Raw genomic sequence first — 22,103 nt, 5'->3', positions numbered from 1 at the left:
TCTGTCTGACCAATAGGGAGTATCCAGTATTTATCCTCTCATGGATCATCATAGAATCCGAATCAGAATGCTGATGGCTGCATTGTAGGTGGCTGATCAAAAATGTCATAGACACCCACCTCTGTTCAATGATGGTCGTTCCAGGTTGACAAAAATGAACGATCCTCTCTGGCTAAGATGTCTGCCAGTTTTCTGGAAGTCCTCTCATAGGGATCTCATCCCAAAGTGCGTAGAAACATATCTGTGACGAATCTCAGTCATCCAGATACATAGTAATCTGTGGTTGGTAGAAGAGAGCAACTGGACTTGTTTGAAGATTCTTGAAAACGTTTCGCCTCTCATCCTAAAGGCATCCTCAGTTCTGTCTGACTAATAGGGAGTATCCAGTATTTATCCTCTCATGGATCATCATAGAATCCAAGTCCAGTTGCTCTCTTCAACCAACCACAGATTACTATGTATCTGGATGACTGAGATTCGTCACAGATATGTTTCTACGCACTTTGGGATGAGATCCCTATGAGAGGACTTCCAGAAAACTGGCAGACATCTTAGCCAGAGAGGATTGTTCATTTTTGTCAACCTGGAACGACCATCATTGAACAGAGGTGGGTGTCTATGACATCTTTTATCAGCCACCTACAATGCAGCCATCAGCATTCTGATTCGGATTCTATGATGATCCATGAGAGGATAAATACTGGATACTCCCTATTAGTCAGACAGAACTGAGGATGCCTTTAGGAGACTGAGAGGCGAAACGTTTTCAAGAATCTTCAAACAAGTCCAGTTGCTCTCTTCAACCAACCACAGATTACTATGTACCTGGATGACTGAGATTCGTCACAGATACATAGTATGGTAATTACATTAGCGTTTCCCTGTATTATTGTTATGTTATTACTGAACTGTATAATGAACATGAAAGATGTTCTCCTGAAGCAAACTAAATGAGAAGGTCCTGGTTGAAGGAGGCGGGGCACTGTAGCCCAGGCCCTAACCCTAACCCATGGGGCATGGCTACACGTGCTGCCCCACCCATAAGGAGGCACATCTAAATGTGTAGACCCGCCCTTAACCATAATCCTTGGGTGGGGCTAAACATGCCCTGCCTCTTTCTCCATCAAAGTAATATATTTAACAGTTATTTCACGAAATCGAGTCGGATATGCGCTGATAGCCGACGAGGCGTGTAACGCTGAGTTGGCTATAAGCCATGTACGACGAGATTGAATGGAATAACTGTTTTATTCTATCCACAATCACTGCATTTTGAGAAACAGAACATTTTGATTTTTATTTTCTGCAAATTCGATTAATAAAAACTTTATACAAAATGTCCGACAAAATAATTTCCGCTTAGACTGTAAACAAACCGGCGAAATGACTGTAGCAATTTGTGAAAAATGCTATAATAATAATTCTTAAAAAATAATTTTAAAAAAAGATATGTTATCATCTTACCATCAAATACTTTCATTCCATATTTTGTTGCTTTTTAGGGGGGGGTTGCTTTCGAGTAGAGGCTTTATTTTGTCTTCGGTTGGTTCAGTAACACAGTCCGCCATTTGTTTCTTCTTCTTTAGGGTTTTTGGTGGTTTGGTGCAACCGACTGGGCTGGAGTGTGGAACAGGAGATACTGGGGGGGAAAAACTGCATTCTTCTAGCTATATCTGTTTCTTTTAAATACTTGATAAAGTGATATATCTGACTTGATGTGCGCCGCCATTTTGTTTTTCTCTACTCTCACGGTATATGAGCTGATATCCTAGTAGTAGAGTAGCCAATCAGAGCACATGATTGCTCATATCCAGTGAACATGGATAGAACAAACAGTATTATTTTGGTTTAAAATAAATACTCTTAATATCCTGTATGGTCTTTAAGTTTAAGCAATGAAAAAATTACTCACATTTCTGAGTATTTGATTATTAGAATGCCAAATAATGAGCAGATAGCTCTGGAAAACTGCTCCTCCACCAATTTCATAAACAATTGCCAGTGCCAGATCTGGTCATCAATGAGCAATTATTGTGAAACATCCACACTGCTTGTGTGGCAGATGCTATGAGCACACTCGCAGCTAAAGAAGGAACAAGAATTCAGCAATCGTGAGGACATAATAAAACATGTCAGGCTGAAAGCAGACACAGAGTCTGGAACCTGCTACGTTTTTAGCGGCTCATGTATAAGGGAATCCGAAGAAGAAAAAAAAAAATACCTGACTTATGACAATGGCTGGAGAAGCATCACATCCCGAAAATCTAGCATAAACATGTCTGGTTTGCAGCGTAAAGGAAATGGTGGTGTGTGTGTGTGTGCGCATGTGTTCTTGCATGTGACTGATGAGGCTCCAGACACTGCAATGTGACCCTGGGTGTGTGAATAAACACACTAATGGAGCAGATCGGTGTGTTTACATCCTTCTGTCTGGATCCTGCGCTCAGTACTGCACAGTGTCACTTCTGTGTTTGTGCCCTTTCTAGAGAATTACCCAGGCAAAAGCACTTCACAGATGGACCTTAAGGTTACACAACTGGTGTGTATTGTTTGTGCTCCATGAAGTTTTTGCCAAGAGTTCAGTTTAAAAAAAAAAAAAAAAAACACCTGAAACCAGTTCAAATGGTATATATTATACTACATATCATACTCTAAGAGAAAACATAGTAATCGTTCTAATTTCCTGGTCTTCTGAACACTAGCCCCATTTATCCACTGCTCATATCCCTTCTGAACACTCACCACCTATTTAAAGTTTACACGCAGTCAAGGACTCAATACAAGGATGTAGAAATTATTTGGTTTTGTCATGTCATATGACTGTCTGCAAATTTCTCACCACCTGTTTAATGTTCTGTGCATGTTTTTATCGTGAGATTTCTCCTGTTTGAACCGGTCCTGTTCACATCCTTATTTTGATTTTACTGCCTTTTTTTTGGGTCGTCTTATATAAGGAATAAAATGCAGCAGGGCATGTTGTTATATTAAAATAATCAATAATGAAGGAGTGTGATGCGGTCTGACATTGAGCAGAATTACTATTACCACCTTAAAGGATTATTTTTCAAGAATAGCACACCGTGATGTGTTTTATTCTTGTTATACAACAGTAATTTGCTAAACCTAGCATTGTTTTTATTTATTAAAGATCAACGCTTCCTACTTTTATCCATTTATATTTACATTCATGGAACATTCTTGAAGTAAATTCATTTCTATTATCACTTATGTTATAGCAACTACAAACAGTCGTTCCTTCAGTTGTTCTCGGCAACTCTTTTTTTCCTCAATCTTGAAGTTAAGATTTAAAAAAGGCAGCTTGTTATATTACATGAAGTCACATGTACGTTGTTGCTATAGGAACCAGAACGTCAAGGACATAGTAGCTCATCTGGCCTGCCATCAAAACAACCATGACTACCAAAACATCAAACAGAACCGAAATCTGACAATGTGAGAGAGGACCAACCTCCACGACAAATTGTTCACAACAGAAAAATCAACAAAGGACTAAATTTTGTTCTCCAAGGGAAGAGCTACCAAAAACATCAATCAGAACTGAAATTGCATGATAAATGAGCGAGGAGATACAATTCTAGTCAGAACAAAATTTATTAAGTTGACCTAATTACTAATTTGTTCGCAAAAAAATTGACAATACAATGACCAAGTTTAGCACAGCATGACTAGTTCTTTCAAATAAAACAATCAGAACTGAAATCCATTGAGCACTGAGGGAGGAGATTAGATTTAACTGAAAATAAACAAAGCTGTAAACAAATTGTTTACAACAGGAAAATCAACAAACCACCAAGTTGTTCCTCATGGGAAGATCTACCCAAAACATCGATCAGAACTGAAATCGGATGAGAACTGCGAGAGGAGATACAATTCTAGTGAGAAGTCCTAAAACTCATGAAGTTGACCTAATTAGCAGTTCGTTAGCAAAAAATTGACAATACAAAGACTAAGTTTTGTGCAGAAGGTCTAGTTCTTTCAAACAAAAGAATCACAACTGAAATCCATTGAGAATAGAGGGAGGAGACACAATTTAACTGAAAATAAACAAAGTTGGAAAGAAATTGTTTACAACAGGAAAATTAACAAAGTAACGAACAAGTTTTGCTCCTCAAGGGAAGATCTATCCAAAACATCGATCAGAACTGGAATTGGGTGAGAACTGTGAGAAGAGATACAATTCTAATGAGAGGCCTGGAAAATTTGCACATTTGGCCTAATTACTAACTCGTTAGCAAAAGATTTGACAAAACAACGACCAAGTTTTGTGCGGAGTGATGAGTTCTTTCAAACAAAACAATCAGAACAGAAATCCGTGGAGAACTGACAGACAGGGCTGCGTTAACCCTTGCCGAGGCCCTGGGCAGACACCCCCCCCCCGAGGCCCTGGGCAGACACCCCCCCGAGGCCCCACCCCCACCTGTTGTCAACTGCGCTCAGCAAATTCACCCCCTCAGACGTGCCTGTCTAACTAGACACAGAAACTTAAATAATGACAGCGGCACAATTAGAAATACTATTGAACGATAAAACTTTATATACATCAACACCTATTTAATCAAGAAAAAGCAATGGTCAAATAGGCAACTGCATAGTGAAAAAATCCATCAGACATCACGGTTAACAAGTCTGGTTAACTAAAGTTTAGCCTCAAGAAGCCTTTGAATGAGTGAGTCAATGAACAACATGTCAAGAACATAACCGAGGCCTACAACAGTCTCTTTAGTGTTCAGAACAAGAACATTCATTTGGTATATAACCGTTCGTTTTCATTTTGGAATCCAGGCGACTTTTAACTTGTGAAAACAAAGAGCGATAACAAAGAAAGAAAAATATCTTGCTTCTCAGAAATAAATCTCAAAATGTTAGGCTATGTGAAACATTTCATCCTTTCACACACGTAATGTCCCAAACAGCAGCGGCACACGGCTTTGCGCATTCAGTTTGACAGCCATGGGTCAAGTTACAAGGGCACTTTCCTACTTTACTGGAAAGCGAAGTCATTAATTAAATCATTGAACTCAAGCTGGCGTAGCGTGTGAAGACATGGTGGACAGTGATCATACTGACAATGACGGGTGATTTATGCGACGGGACAAGGTGGGCTTCCTTACGGGTGGCGAAATGCATCAAAAATGTTATCAATATGATCAAAACTTCTGAAAATATCGTTTCATATTTTCCGATCTCGCTACCTCCGAGGCCCCCTAATGGCTGAGGCCCTGGGCAGCTGCCCATGAAGCCCATTAGGATAACGCGTCCTTGCTGACAGAGGAGATAAGATTTAACTGAATTGTGGACGACGGACGGACGACAGACGCCAATGCCATGGCAGCAGTTCATCGGCCTTATAGTCAGATGAGCTAACAATAACGAGAGCTTTAATATATAGTTTATAGCTAGTGCTACTGTCAGAGCTTCTGTTCAACAAAATTAATCGACACTTTCTAACCAATCAGAATCAATGTTATTCAATGTGATTCTTCTTCTTCTGTCCCAGTATCACCAGAATGTGCACAACTTTTGTTGAATGATATTTATAAATTTTCCATAAAACGTATACTGTATCATATGCATAAATACACAACCGTCCATGCTGTGTAATCATGCGTCCAGGATTAAAAGGATGCAAGAATTACAGACACCTGCATCTCTTCAACAATCAGAAATAAAACAGTTTTGTCCTGTCGGGTATGGAAGGACGTGAGAGGAGAAGTGTGGCATGGCAAGCAAAAGTGTCACTCTCTTCCTTGACATCTATGGTGCAAATGTGGACAGATGGCAAGCGAGACAGAGAGAGAAGAAGAAGAACGATGTGTGATATGTGGATGGATGGATGGATACTCAAAACAGCTCATGCAAATGCCTATGATTGAAACAATGATAAAACAATAAGTGCATTGCAATCGCAACCAAAAACTAGAAGTACAGCCTGTACAATTCCCTTTGAAGGCGCAATCTCATCGCCATGCTGAGTAATATAAATGAGGAAACAGCAGCAGAGGAACCAACCATTCAACATACAGCTAAAACACCTTTTAAGGAAGTCTAAAACAACAACAACAAGGAAGTACTAAACTTGTGCTGGAATGTGTGTAGGCTGACAGAAAGAAGTAACAGACCTGGATTTTTGGATCCATGTCTCACTGCTTGGGGGCGTGTGAGTCACAACATCGAGAGATTTAACAGGCTAAAAAAAGGCTTGCTCCTTTAAAAATAGCGCTTTACAAATACAAATTCAGCATGCTAAGCTTTAATGCACTACATTTTAACAATGCTGCTCACTGGTATGCTATCAGAAATAAATTAGATTAAGTGTGAGCATCTCGTGGTGTTTTATTTATATAAATCTTATTGCACACATGAATAAGACACACTCAGTGCGTTTACATGCACATCCAAATCGAGCTACTGTCGGTAATCGAGCTAAGGGTCCCAGCAGGGGTGCCAGAGAAATCCAATCCTACATGCACACAAGGAAATCGAGCTATTGTGTGAGGTACATTGTGCACCCGAGCCACAGGTGGCGCTACACGCCCCATCGTGTTGGTACACTTCTGGTTGTCGTCATGAAGAGCTATTCAAGAGTATAAACAAAGTTATCAGCAGTGTTGCCAGATACTGCTGACGTTTTCCAGCCCAAAACATGTTCAAATCCGCCAAAATGTGGTAAATGAGAACTTGAGACACCGACCTTCAGACAACACTTGAAAGCACATCATCATAAATCACCATAACCCACCATTATATAATAAAAACAATTCCAGTACTGAATATATTACTAACCAGTACCTTCTAGCTTTAGTTGTCATTAAATAATGTCTTTTATTTACATTTATATGAAGATGGCTGTCCAGAATTCATCCTGAAAAGTACGTTTCAAGCTCAGAATGGTGCTTTGTAGTGTACATCGGTTGATCCCTTGATTTACTCTGGGATATCCTGCTTCAGGAAATCACAAGATACTCTGGAGCTAAACCTTTCAGGGGTGGGTTTCCCAAAAGCCTCTTAACGCTAAGAGCATCTTAACTTGGAGAGAGAACATTTATTGTGCTGCTCACTTTATCATTTAAAAATGATCTTTGTGCTACAATGCTTTTGGGGAAACTCAGGCCAGAGTGTTTGTCAATGAGAAACTTAATCAGCCGTCAAGGTCACTTAAAGTGCTGATGACACGTTTTTGACATCTTTGGTGATGTTTTATAAGATAAAAAGTAATTCCCGATGATCCATATATTAATTCACGAAGGCGAATATTTTACAAGTTATGATAAAAAACGCGGCTATTTGGGCAAATTTGACGGGGCTGCAGCACCCAGGAGACGAAGGAGGAGCTATATGACGTCAGCGAAAGAACCTTCCTCCTAACTTACCAGTTTGTTGCTGATGCGACAGGTGTTCAGTTTATCATTATTAGTATTTTTATTATATATATATATATATATATATATATATATATATATAGTTATTATGCCTTCGCGTTGTGTTGGCGGCTTTTGCTCCAAAACCCACAAGGATGGGGTAAGTTTATTCAAGTTTCCCAGAGATCCCGAGCTGCATGCGAAGTGGGTGAAGCAAGTCAGGCGCACTCGTGACAAGTGGGAGCCCTCACCAACATCCATCCTGTGCTCTGAACACTTCGATTTGGATTGTTTTGACACCCTTCCCAGCTTAAAGGAATCTCTTGGGTGTTCAGTTCAGCACAAACGTGTGTTACTACTATCAGCAGTGCCTACACAGTGTTGCCAGATTGGGCGGTTTCAAGTGCATTTTGGTGGGTTTTGAACATATTTTGGGCTGGAAAACGTCAGCAGTATCTGGCAACTGGTGTTGCCAGATACTGCTGACGTTTTCCAGCCCAAAACATGTTCAAATCCGCCAAAATGCACTTAAAACCACCCAATCTGGCAACACTGGCAGTTCCGTGTTCACAAGTTCCGTGCTCAAGCTGTTAGGCTTGCTCTAACAGACTGTATGGCTACAAACTGTCTTGCGCAGACCACTGTTTTGTAAGACAACTTATTTTGCACAACTGTATATTTTTCTAAAGTCCATTTTTTGCTTACAAAAAAATTATTTTTTTGCTTACAATTTAACTTATGTCTTAATAAACACACAAAAAGTTCAATTGTTTTGTTTTTATTGACATTCTTCAGATGTTGGACATATATATATATATATATATATATATATATATATATATATATATATATATATATATATATATGTACACACAAATACAATGACTTGTTTATGTACACAATTCACAGCTATGCAACAGCTGTACAGATGTATTTGGTGATACAGTAAGTGAGCTAAATTTTAACAGTGCAAACAATGCCACAAAAAGAAAAGATTCATGCCGTTGTCATGATTCGTTGTCATGCCGACCGAGGCTGTTGTGTTTCCCGCTTGTGGTCTCGTCACTCGTCACTTCCGGAAGGGGCAGTGTTGAAGTAAGCAGCTCGACTACGTAGCTCGATAGGATATACATGCACTAAGTAGCTCGGCTAAAATCGCATAATCTAGGTCATGTAGCTCGATTACGAGAAATCAAGTTCGGTTCGATTTCAGCCTAGCTAAGGTGTTTCCATGGCATTTAGAACTTCGATTTCAGTCGAGCAACGGCAGAAATTCGATTTTCTCTATGTGCATGTAAACGCACTGAGTGACTAACCAACTGACTAACTGGTTTACTTACTTACTTCTCTGTTCAGTCATCTTTGAACATAAGTCTGGACAAACCAAAGTAGTCAGCGTTTACCTTGATGACGCTTTGTATACTATTGGCATTATCTTAACCAGCTTCATGAAGTAGTCACCTGGAATGCTTTTCAGTTAATAGCTGTGCCTCGTCAAAGGTTAATTAGTGGACGAGTTTCTTGCCTTTTTAATGCGTTTGAGATCAAACAGTAAAATAATAATAATAATACAGTATAAAATATTCAACAACTGTATTAATCCATATTATGTCAAGAACCGCTCAGCTAAGTAAAGAGAAATGACATCCATCATTACTTTAAGGCATGAAACATCTTTTAATTAATAAAAATAAAATCATTGGATGAGAAGGTGTGTGTGTCCAAACTTTTGACTGGTACTGTATTTACATAGGGTGGCATGGTTGTGTAGTGGTTAGCACTCTTGCCTCACAGCAAGAAGGTCCTGGGTGTGAGCCCAGTGGCCAATGAGGGCCTTTCTATGTGGAGTTTGCATGTTCTCCCCGTGTCTGCGTGGGTTTCCTCCGGGTGTTCCAGTTTCCCCCACAGTCCAAAGACATGCAGGTTAGGCGAATTGGTGGCTCTAAATTGACCGTAGGTGTGAATGTGAGTGTGAATGGTTGTGTGTCTCTATGTGTCAGCCCTGTGATGATCTGGCGACTTGTCCAGGGTGTACCCCGCCTCTCACCTATAGTCAGCTGGGATAGGCTCCAGCTTGCCCGTGACCCTGCACAGGATTAGTGGTTATGGATAACGGATGGAAAACGTATTTACATAAGTTAATGTGATGGGATAAGCCACAAGAGAGAATTTTCTATAGAAACTGAACTGGTTCATGCAGAGAAACCTGGCGCTGCTGAACAACTCCTGTGTCCATCATTTGATCGGCTGTCCTTCAGTCCTTTTAGTTTGGTCTGCGAAAATAATTTGCTGGGTCTGCATCTAAAACATGGTCTTCCAGTTGATGATCTCAGTACATGAAGAGCTCGAAAGAGCAGACCAAGGTCCATCTGATTAGAATCAATGAGAAGGATCGATTCTTAAGGTTTTATACTACTCAACCTGGCAATGTTCATTAATATAGAGAAAATACTGATGAAAAAATTCCTTCTAGGTTTTCTGTTTCTCTCAGGTCAGTGTCCGAGACTCATTGACAACCAGTAACCTCAAGCTGTGCATCTATCCAACCAAAAAGAACTAACCCTAGCACAATGTCTTGCACAGTTTTTAAAGTGTCATTAATTTATTTGTTATTACTTACCCTTTCAACATCTCTGAAAACGTGCAAACTACCGTATTTTTCGGAATATAAGTCGCACTTTTTTTCATGGTTCGGCTGGCCATGCGACTTATACTCCGGTGCGACGTATATATGTTTTTTTTTTTTCACCGCGGAATAACTGGAGCTGATGCTGAGTCTGACGACAGCCACGCAGAAGAAGAGGAAACGGCGCTTCGTCTGCCGCTGGAGTTGGCAGAGTTGTTCAGAAGCGACACCGAGGATGAGGAATTCAGTGGATTTGCTGATTTGGAGTGAAATCGTCAGCTTGATAAACTTGATTGACCTGTGTTTTATTATTAATGATAGGCCTATAGTTATTTAAATAAGTTATGTAATGATTTTAGGCAGTGCTTAATTTATGAAGTGGGAGGTCCCGGAACGCAGGAGGTGGGTGGGTCCGGCGACTCAAAAAAAAAAAAAAAGGCGGGGGGGGTGGTTTACTATAACTTTACGCACACGCGCTTATTGTGTGTGTAAAAAAAAATAATATCAGACATTATGATCTTAGAAAACGCTTTAGTGATGAACAGTTACAGACAGTAATATGTCGTGATATTATGTTATAAAATATTTTTTATTAGACTATATATTAAGTTATATATTAAATTTATTTTCTAAAATAACAGACTGTACTCATATCACAACCGGTTTATTTCACCATTGGAGATCAGATCACACAAGACATGAGTTAAATGACTCATTTTAAGGATTTAAGTAGGGTAAAAGTAGTGCAAGTGGGACTTTGTAGCTCAGGTGGGTAAGGCGCCATACCATATATCCGGGGACCCGGGTTCGATTCTGACCTGTGGTCATGTTCCAAGCCCTCCCTGTTTTTCTCCTGCTCATTAAAAGCAGTGCCAGCAAACATAAGTGCAATCAATTCAAGTAATAGTTAAGAAATAAAGGATTTACAAAACAAGTTGGAGAATTCATTTTAAAAATTTTAGTAAGCTTTCTTTTTTTTTGCCATTTTTTCCACAGCGCAAGCTAACGGCTACAAAAAACCCGATGTTCTATTGAGCGGAAGTATACACCCCATGTCCCCCCCCCCTTCCCCTTTCGCATAGATTTTGTGGATGTCACAGGAGAGAAATCAACAACAGATATCAAAATCAAAACCGAACACTAAACACATTTTTATTTACTTATTTAATTTATTGTTTGATTTTTTTTCCCTTTGTGATGGTCACGGAGGTGATCTGATCCATTTAAATAGCTGCCGGAACACCGAATGAAATGAAAATAGCTGCCGGATCCGACAACGGAGGTTATGGGTCTTGTTCCGTCATGTTCCGGCTCAAATTAAGCCCTGATTTTAGGCCTATAGGCTATTGAATAACTTGATGTTACGGTACATATTCAGCCAGTTTTTCTCTGGGCTATTATAAATAATTTTGTTTTGCATTTTTAAAAATAACTCTCCTTCCAAGATGAACTTTATTCTTCGTCTCTGATGTTATGGTGTTAATGGTCTGAATAACGTTTAATGTTTTTATCTGATATGACGTTAACTGGCAGGCGCACTTTCTGCCTGTTTTTTTCTCTGAGCGGTTGTTGTTTTTTTTCACTAGACGGTTGTTTTTACTAGGTACCGTACCTGTCTTTGGAGATGATATACCTATAGCCTACTTGGCTTCTGATTTGATGAAATACAATTCGACAAAAATGAAGAATGACACTCCTCGATGATGACTACAGCTTTAATAACAAAGATGAAAGAGCCATGGGGCGATAATAAGCCCTACCGGTAAAAATATTCTAAAAGCAAACTGATTAATGCATCAGTAATAGGTTACTAATATTAGTTATAATAATAATATAGGCTATTAGTAATAATGATAGTGATAGTATTAAAGATAGTAGTAGATATTTAAAATAATCAGACTAGGCTACTTACAGGGCAAAGGGCGCGTTATCACTGCTCAGCTGTTCGTTTATTAAATAAACAATGCAGTCGCGCAGTAACCACGCGCCGCTTATCAGATAGAATCACAGATTCTATGGATAGAATAACCCTTCAAAAAAGTGCGACTTGTAGTCCGGTGCGACGTATATATGTTTTTTTCATCTTCATAATGCATTTTTGGCTGATGCGACTTAAACTCCGGAGCGACGTATAGTCCGGAAAATACGGTAAGTATTTCATTGACGACTCGAAGGGCATACCTCTGCCAAGCCACATTCAGATTTGCATCAAAATCTAATCAATTGTTCCTTGGCCGATGGCCAACCTTTCCTTAAAATTTCATCAAAATTCGTTCACCATTTTTGAGTTACGTTCAGAACAGATTTTTTTTTTAAATCCTGGCTCCGCATACATATCTGGATCCTGGAACCACATACATACCCAGATTTACATCAAAATCTATTTAATTGTTCCTTGGCCCATGGCCCACCTTTCCAATTTCATCAAAATTTGTTCGCTACTTTTTGAGTTACATTAGGAACTGTTTTTTTTTTAATTGTAGCTCTGCATACATATCTGGATTCTGGATCCACATATAGACCCAGATTTGCATCAAAATCTATTCAATTGTTCCTTGGCCCATGGCCAACCTTTCCTTAAAATTTCATCAAAATCTGTTCACTACTTTTTGAGTTACGTTGGGAACAGATTTTTAAAAATCTTGGCTCTGCATACATATCTGGATCCTGGATCCATATACAGTACATATCCAGATTTGCATCAAAATCTATTCAATCGTTTCTTGGCCCATGGCCAACCTTTCCTTAACATTTCATCAAAATTCGTTCACTACTTTTTGACTTATGCTGCATCGAAATCTGCATCATTATTACTCCATTACTGAGAAATGTACTTAAACTAAGAACTTAGCTAAGCTCAAGACTATCACAGGTCTTATGTTACGTTTATCATGATTACAATTGAGCTTTAAACCAGCTGCAATTACATATTAAGCGTATTAGCTCAAACCTGAAACATATTTTTCACTGAAGAATCCACACTGTTAAAGTATTTTCAGTGAACAGTTAGAGCTTGATCTCTGATCCAATGCACCATCCTACGACAGAGCAGGTAAAAATCCTGGATGAGATTTTCCTATATGTAATAATCATGAGAAATTGAGCCATTCTGAGTTGTTTCTGAAAGTGGACCAATGTTAAACTGAAAAAAGATGAATATTCTTGGCATAATTTCACTAATTAATATGTATGTTACAGGTCAGAGTTGTACATCAGGTGGAATTTTTTTAACCTAGGTTAAAATTTTTAACCCAGTTCATAATTTGCTACTTGTATTAGGGAGGCTTACTATATCTAGAATTAGGTTTATGGTTAGGATTTGGGAAGACTTTATATTTTCAACTACTTGTTGACAGAATAAGACTGGACTCATTAATAAATTCAAAATATACTCCTTCCATTATAATTGTTGCTGGTCTAGTGGTTAAGGTGTGGGGTTAAGAATCAGAAGGTTCTGAGTTTGAACCCCAGTTAAGTATGAAAAAAGATACTTAGAAAAAATACTAAGTAGGTAGATAGGAATAGGTAGACAACCAAGAGGAAATACTAGGTAGGTGTAGTCAGAGAGGAAGTGATGGAAAATCCCTTTTAAGAATCTGAGATAATCTAAAACTTTACCTAGGTTGGAAATTATGAACTAGGTAAAAAAATTTTAGCCCAGGTCAAAAAAAAAAATCACCTAGGTTGAAATTTTTTGACCTGTAACGTGCAATAACTATTATATTACAATAAGAAACTAGCCATCCCCTAGTGCTTGGTGTGTCGGTCTTAAAACAGCTGAAATCCAAGATGAAAATACGACATTCTAGGGATTTTAAAATACATTTTAACAGGTCAGGATTAAGCAAAGCTCCTTCTATCTTCTATCCCCAGTGAATGTAGAGGTGAGGATGAATTTATCCTCTGTGTGAAAACCGCAGACCTGAAGACACCTGAACACCTCAAGGCACAGAGAAAAAGGCCATGCGGTTGCGTTCCTGTCTTCCTCATATATCAGGCTACTACCTCTGAGATTAATTAGAGTCCTGCAGAGGCAGAGGTGAGTCAAGATGACAGCTCGGGAGAAGATGAATTACCTTTAGCTTCACTCGGCTTGCTTAGAAACAGAATTGGAAAATGAGGCTTGTTTTGCAAATGCACTAAAGGAGTTGCACAGCAGGTCAAGATGGATAACAGAGAGATGTGAATATAGAATGGGGGGGGGGAATTGGAACACGGATCGCCATGGCGACACTGAATCTGTGTCAACTTGCACCCTGAGAGCGCCCCAGCGCTCACTGCTATGGGCTTGCATTCCCCCCCCCCCCCCCCTTCAGAAACACTTTTGTCCCCCAAATAGAATCACTTTACAAGGCAAAATGAAAAACGCTTATGCAATGAGTGAGTATTTTTGGTTTACAATCACAAGACCACAACAGTGAGACTCATGTCTTAAGTGACCTTGACGGCTGATTAAGTTTCTCATTGACAAACACTCTGGCCTGAGTTTCCCCAAAAGCATCGTAGCACAAAGATCATTGTTAAATGATAAAGCGAGCAGCACAATAAATGTTCTCTCTCCAAGTTAAGATGCTCTTAGCGTTAAGAGGCTTTTGGGAAACCCACCCCTGAAAGGTTTAGCTCCAGAGTATCTTGTTGATTTCCTGAAGCAGGATATCCCAGAGTGCACTGTAAATCAAGGGATCAACCGATGTACACTACAAAGCACCATTCTGAGCTTGAAACGTACTTCTCAGGATGAATTCTGGACAGCCTGGATGGATATAAATGTAAATAAAAGACATTATTTAATGACAACTAAAGCTAGAAGGTACTGGTTGGTAATATATTCAGTACTGGAATTGTTTTTATTATATAATGGTGGGTTATGGTGATTTATGATGATGTGCTTTCAAGTGTTGTCTGAAGGTCGGTGTCTCAAGTTCTCATTTACCACTGGGGAGCGATTTCAGACAGCTCTGGCTTTGGAAGAACTCCAAGTGCCAGCCAGAGGACTGAGTGTAAAAGCTTAAATCTATAATTTCTGTCACCATTTTAAAATTTATTAACAGTTTAATTAATGGATCTCATTGATCATTACTCTGAGTAATCTCACTAACCTCACTACACCTCATTATATCTCAAAGCTTTTAAAGTCTTCTTCTTAAGGGTTCTTTTTATTGTTCTTGGGAAGTATTTCCATTGCTAGGTGTTGCTCTTTGGCTTAATATTTAGTGTTCCTGACCTGAATTTCTCTAAAGCGGCTTCGAGATGTCTGCTGTTAATACATCAACCTTTTGCTGTTTGAAGAAAGTCTTATTCAAGCCTTACTGGTGGTCTGTTAAGTTTTGCATTGACTAAAGTTCTGAACTCTTGCTGATCTCCTGAAGCAGTATTGCCGATCCTGGACACTCCAGTCAGGACTAATGTTAGTACTGAGTATCTTTTTCAGTGTACCTAATGAGAGGTCTTTCTTACAATGCCTTACAAAACTTGGGAATGGTGTTTCAGCTCAACACCAGCTCAGATAACACTTATTTAACATCTCCTACTCTTACAATACTGCAATTTATTTTGTTAGATATTTCCAGGATTTGTAGCAATTTGTTGTAATTCTCAGAATTTACATTGGTTTTTTAACGCAGTTCATTATGAATGTCTCGTCTGGACCATGAAGTAAAATCGATCGCAAACCAAATTGGTGGCAAAAGCATAGAAAAAAAATTGTGCTTATGCCAATATACAAAATATCATGTAAACATAGTATATTATTCTATCTACATTCACTGGATATAAGTAATCATGCTCTCTGATTGGCTACTCTACTACGAGCATATCAACTCATATACGGTGAGTAGAGAAAAACAAAATGGCGGTGCGTATTGCTGAACCAACTGAGGATGAAATAAAAACTCTACTCGAAAACAAAACCCCCCAAAACAAAAAAAAAGCAACAAAATATGGAATTAAAGTATTTGATGGTAAGAACATCTCTTTTTAGTTTTCAAGAATTATCATTATCATTGCATTCTTCACAAATTTCTACTGTCATTTCTCTGGCTTGTTTACATTCTAAGTGATTTTGTCGTACGTTTTGTGTAAAAGTTTTATTTATCAAATTTTAAAAAATTAAAATGCTCTGTTTCATCAAAATCCAGTGAATGTGGATAGAATAAAAACAGTTATTCCACTCATTCTCGTTATACACGGCTTATAGCTGACTCGGTGCTACTCATGTACAATTTGATTTTGTGGAATAACTGTTAAATATGTTTTCGACAACCAGATCGAATGAAAATGATGAAAAATCACATTCAGTTAAGAGCAATATGGTTAGCTTTCTGAAAACTATGAATAGAGTCATAAGAAAGGTATGAATCCTGACTCTGCCCCTAACGTTGATAATTTTTTTTCTCCAACTTAGGTGATGTAAATGTAATTCAAGTGTGAGTTATGATGGTCATGGACAGACAAAATTACTCATCAATTAGACAGCTCATGAAACAACGTGATCTTGCACTTAAAGTGTGTTTAAAGAGCCGGACAAACACTGCCCTCGCACAATATAAAGGACTCCGTAATAGAGTTACTAAAGAATTGCGCACAGCTAAAGCAACGTATTATATTACACTTTTAACGGAGGCTAAGGGTAGTTCACTTATTTGGAAACAAATGAAAACCTTAATACAACCACAGAAAGCACAAAGTATCATACAGGAACTAAAAATAGGGAATGAAACTATAGCAGACAATGGAGAAATTGCACAAGCACTAAACAACTATTTTGTTGGGTCAGTTGAGGATATAGCCAGAACTTTTAAGACAAGTGTCTGGTCTGGCCCAGCTATAGCTGCAAAGACAGGTCAACTGTCAGAACTCAAACAAATATCAAAAAGTCAAGTAGTAAAAATAATCACTGAGTTAAAAACTACCTATTCCAAAGACCTTTTTAATTTAGACATAGTTTTTATAAAAACGCACGTTAATGCACTAGCTGAGCCGCTAACCCACTTGGTAAACACCTCTATAACAAGTGGGACATTTCCTGAAGCCTGGAAACAAGCAAAGGTTACTCCTATATTTAAATCTGGTGCGGCAGACCAAGTGACCAACTATCGGCCCATCAGCATCCTGCCTGCTCTATCTAAGATCCTGGAAAAGGCAGTTGCCACACAATTAATGGAACATCTAGAAGGCAATAAATATTTACATCCATTACAATTTGGTTTTAGAGCAAAATTCTCCACAGAGAGTGCTAACTGCTTCCTTCTGGAGCAAATTAAATCATTTATAGATAAAGGTAACCTGGTGGGGGCTGTATTTTTAGATCTTAAAAAAGCATTTGACATGGTAAATCATAACATTTTAACATCTAAACTTGTTAATTATAATTTAACAGAAAAGACAGTGGCCTGGTTTAAATCATATCTCACAAACCGTGAACAATGTGTTGCTATCAGCAATGCAAAGTCTTCATTTCAAATAATTAAAACTGGCATTCCGCAGGGTTCGGTATTAGGACCGATACTCTTTAGTATGTTTATAAACGACCTCCCTGACTCCTGCCCAGAGGCAGGTTTTCAAATGTATGCAGATGATGTGGTTCTATATGTTCATGGGAAAACAGCTGCTGCAGTATCACATAAATTAAATGAACAACTGGAGGCTGTAGCTCACTGGCTAAACAAGTCATGTCTAGCGCTAAATGTAAGTAAAACAGTGTCAATATGCTTTTCCTCTGGGAGGCGCCCCACACCAACTACCTTAAATATCAATATCTATGACAAACCAATTAGTCAGGTTACAGAGGTCAAATACTTAGGACTGATATTGGATGAACATCTCAAATTTGACAAACATATCAAGAAAATCAGTAAAACAGTTAGACTGAACTTATACACTTTCAGACTAATTAGAGATTGTTTATCATTTCAAGCAGCTAACATATATTTTTACTCAATGATTCTCTCACACCTTGGCTATTGCATAACTGCATGGTCACAGGTAGGTCTTTCAGCAGTAAGACCTCTGGAGAGACTCTATAATCGCGCGTTGAAAACCCTAGGTAAGAGGCCAATAAGAGCTCATCACTGTGATGTCCAGCGGGACCTGAACATGCTAAGTTTTGATAATTATATTGCTTTGTCAAATGTTAATTTGATCTATAAATGCCTGCATGGCCAAGCCCCTCAAGTGCTCTGTGATCTTATCCAACCAATGCAGGTTGTTGGGCGGTTCACCAGGGCTGCTGTAGCAGGGAACTGTAGGATACCCCACCGTAAAACATCCTTTGGTCAGTCCTCATTCCTAATTAAAGGACTACATTTATGGAATAGTTTGCCCCCTGAAATCAAGGCCATTCATAGTCATGGGTGGTTCAGGAGTCAGATGAAGGAGTTCCTAAAAAGCAACCAGGTATGTAGCCATGTGTGAATATGCATGTGTGTGTGTTGGATGAGTAGGGTGGGGGGGTGAGGGATGTCGATTTTATGTGTATGTGTGTGTGTAAGTGTGTGTGTGGTGATCTTAAGTGTGTTGGTGGGTTGGGGGATGTTAATTTTGAGTGTGTGTGTTTGAATTAGTGGGTGTGCGTTCGTGACAGTATGTTTATTATGTAGAGCAGGTGTAAAGAAAGGTAGGTAATGTCTGACCATTTTTATTAATTTTACTAATTTTATATTTAGTGGATGAATGGATATGTGGATGGACATTGACATATGGTTAGTTATGTACATGTATATTGGCTGTATTTTAGATTAAATGAATGGCCTGGATGAATGGATAGGCTGCTCTTTAAAATAAAAATAGTTATTTATATATTATTTTAAAAGCCCTTCTAGGGACGGGCATTGGAAATTAGCCTATGGCTATAAATGTTATGATGCCTACTGTTAGGCTGTTGTACAGCCTGCATGATATGTATCTGTCCCTATCAAATAAACCATAACTAACTAACAAAATGACGTTCCTCTAGTGCATGGGTCCCACTGCACTATATAAACTAGAAGGGCACTCGATAGGGTGCATACGTCTGCCAAGCCACATATTATCAACATCAAAATCAAATCACTTTAACCGAGGATAATACTAAAGCTGTACACCAAATTTCATCAACATCCATTCACTACTTTTTGAGTTACATTGGGAACAGACAAACAAACGGAGGTGAAAACATAACCTTCTCCAATAAAGTTGGCAGAGGGAACAAAGTGAAGTTGAAATTAGTAGAACCACATATAAAAATGCACATAATGATGATCTGATGCTGGCACTGGTGGACTTTCAGGGTAACATTAATGTTGAAACTGCTTTGTGTGAAACCTAAGCTTCAAAGTGAATCTGTACAGATCTCCAGTCTCTCTGCAATGCAGCACAGTTGGTCATCTGTGGACTACTGTGCACACCTCATGCCTGTCTGTCTGTCTGTCTCTCTCTCTCTCTCTCTATCTGTAGCCATGCACTGACTGTAATTTGCTGAGTCAAACACAGCCCAGATATCTGCACCTGAAGCACACAGATCAAGCATTTCACACAACGCTGCAAACATTTACTTCAGTCAGTGGTTAAAATAACTGGTGATAATAATAATCATAATATGTAATCATCATAATTATAATATATCATCATTATCACCACCATCGTCACCATGAACAACAGCATCATCACCATCACCACCACCATCATCATTATCAAGACATCATCAACACCATCATCACCACCGTCACCACCATCATCACCATCACAATCATCAGTTAAATAACTGGCCAAGCAGAAGGAGATAAAACAATCAAACAATAAAAATAGAATCAATAAATCCAGGTCCTGTAAATAAGCTGTATATCAACAAAGCAATAAGTGCTTTGGTGTCAGCATTTTGCTTGGCTATAGTAGCATTCTCGATTCTGATTGGTAAGATGTTTCTATAACTACATCTTGGACAGTAGTTTGTCTCCAATGCAAATCACAAGTTTATATTAATGTGCTCAGTCAGCTCCACATAAACTGATTGTTTTATGTATAATTGTTATTATTCTATCCACATTCACTGGATATGAGCAGTCACGTGCTCTGACTGGCTACTCTACTGCGAGGATATCAGCTCATAGTAGAGAAGTGAGTAGAGAAAAACAAAATGGCGGAACGTATTGCTGAACCAACTGAGGACGAAATAAAAACTCTACTCGAAAACAAAACCCAAAAAAAAGGAAAAAAAAAAGCAACAAAATATGGAATAAAAGTACTTGATGGTAAGAACATATCTTTTTATTTTTCAAGAATTATTATTATAGCGTTTTTCAGAAATTGCTACTGTCATTTTACCGGTTTGTTTACACTCTAAGCGGAAATGATTTGGTTGGACATTTTGTATAAAATTTTTATTTATCAAATTTGTAAAAAAATAAATGCTCCATTTCTCAAAATGCAGTGAATGTGGATAGAATAAAAACACTTATTCCATGAAATTGAGTTGTACATGGCTTATAGCCAACGCGCCTCGTCGGCTATCAGCTCATGTATGACTCGATTTCAAGGAATAACTGTTAAATATGGTGACATTTTCATTTGGGGAAATATTTTTTTCATTTTTGGAAGGAGTCTCCAATGCCAGCCCTTTGTAACAGCCAGCAGTAAAGCTGCAAGTTCAGATTTTCCAACAACCTTCAGGATCGAAAGCATTATGCTTTTTTTTTTTAAATTTGCATGAAGACATAAGACTGGATTTTTGTCTTATTGACTTCAAAAGGCAGAAAAAAGAGAAGCTGATGAGGGAATGACTGTTAATATTCATAATAACAGGAGTTAAGCTAACTTCTTTTGCAGAACATTAAACAACTATAAAATGAAGAAAACGCTTCAGGATGTCCCGTTATTGGAAAATAACCTACTTTATAACCAACATTATTGGAAAAATAACCAACTTTAGGGCCAATCAATAACATCACACTATATTTTCTTGGATTATTTTCCTAGTTTTATGTTGTATTCCTTATAGGCAAGTTGGATAAGTTAGACATTAGCTAGCTATAAATTAGCATCTATGCTGATCATTATATGTAGATTCTGAAAGGTGGGGATTTTTGTCCATGGAATCGCTTTATATTAGAGACACAACAAGGCAAGGTGTTAAAACTGGCTGGTTTGTTTGGATTCTCGTCATATTCCATCCATCTCTAAAACCACTTCCATCTGTTAACATGCACGTTACTCCAAAAATCCCAAAGCATCGGCGAGGGAGTTTGTATTTTGATATCGTTTATATTGCTAGTTAATTGAGATGAAGTTGCAAGCAAGCATAATGTGCGAGGCTTAGCTGAGCGTATGCGTCTTTTTTTTTTTCTTGCAGGAACAAAAAGAAAGAATGAGAGTCTGGGAAGCTTAGAGAGGACAGAGATAACATAACCTACTTTAATCTATGACTCATCGCCAAAATAGCAGTATCTCTTTACCTTCTTTGAGAACCAAACAGAAATGAGTACAATATACTGTGCATAAATCAGCTATTCCTTTATTCACCTGCAAATAAAACTCTGTACTGTGTCCATGCAATGATCCATATGACACTCAAAGAGATCCTTTATAAAGGTAAGTAAAAATTAATAGCACTGTGTTGACATTTTTTTCAGCAGTAATGTCAATATTACTACAATAAAGCGCTGCTTAAGGCAATGAACTACTTTGTGCCTCTGTTATGCAAGGTTCTTATAATATTTGTTGTTTTTCTGCTGACGAAGAGGTTTCTGGTTGGGGTTCGCATCACTGGGCATGATTATGTCATATTTCAGGTCTGCACAAATCTGCTAGCAAGTATTGTTAATCAGCAGCCCAGTTTTATCTTGCTCTTGAATAATGCAAACACAATGAGCCTCCATCTTGCAGGCCATGTCATAAAGATTAATTACAGCTATCTCCATGAGCTTTCTGGCCTGTGAAATTGTAATAAAGGTCTAGGTCAGCATGGCTAAAGAGTTAAGAAGCTGAACTTCTTAAAAGACAATATAATAATCATTATAATAATAGCAACAACAAGAAGACGGAGTCCTCTATATCCCCCCGCCCTATATACCAACTATATACCAAGTTTCAAGATATTATTTGTCACATTTTTCAAGTTCTGCTGC

The 22,103-nt window shown here is 38.4% G+C and overlaps 1 protein-coding gene across 2 annotated transcripts in view; it reads right to left on the bottom strand.

Annotated features, from left to right (window-relative positions):
• Positions 1–22,103, bottom strand: part of rims2a (regulating synaptic membrane exocytosis 2a) — a 454,274-nt gene that overhangs the window by 17,047 nt on the left and 415,124 nt on the right. Inside the window, exon 1 of one of the 2 annotated variants that reach the window (XM_060900223.1) lies at positions 1,465–1,712. The exons of the other annotated variant lie outside the window; for it this stretch is intronic. Coding sequence (XP_060756206.1) covers positions 1,465–1,480 — 16 coding nt within the window. The 5' untranslated portion in view covers positions 1,481–1,712. Of the gene's footprint in view, positions 1–1,464; positions 1,713–22,103 lie in introns of those variants that run through there. 2 annotated transcript variants of the gene reach the window in all.

Source organism: Neoarius graeffei, chromosome 19 (assembly GCF_027579695.1).
Source record: "Neoarius graeffei isolate fNeoGra1 chromosome 19, fNeoGra1.pri, whole genome shotgun sequence".
Taxonomy (NCBI): Eukaryota; Metazoa; Chordata; class Actinopteri; order Siluriformes; family Ariidae; genus Neoarius; species Neoarius graeffei.
Note: the sequence above shows the minus strand (reverse complement) of the source record. Positions and strands in the feature narration are given on the sequence as shown.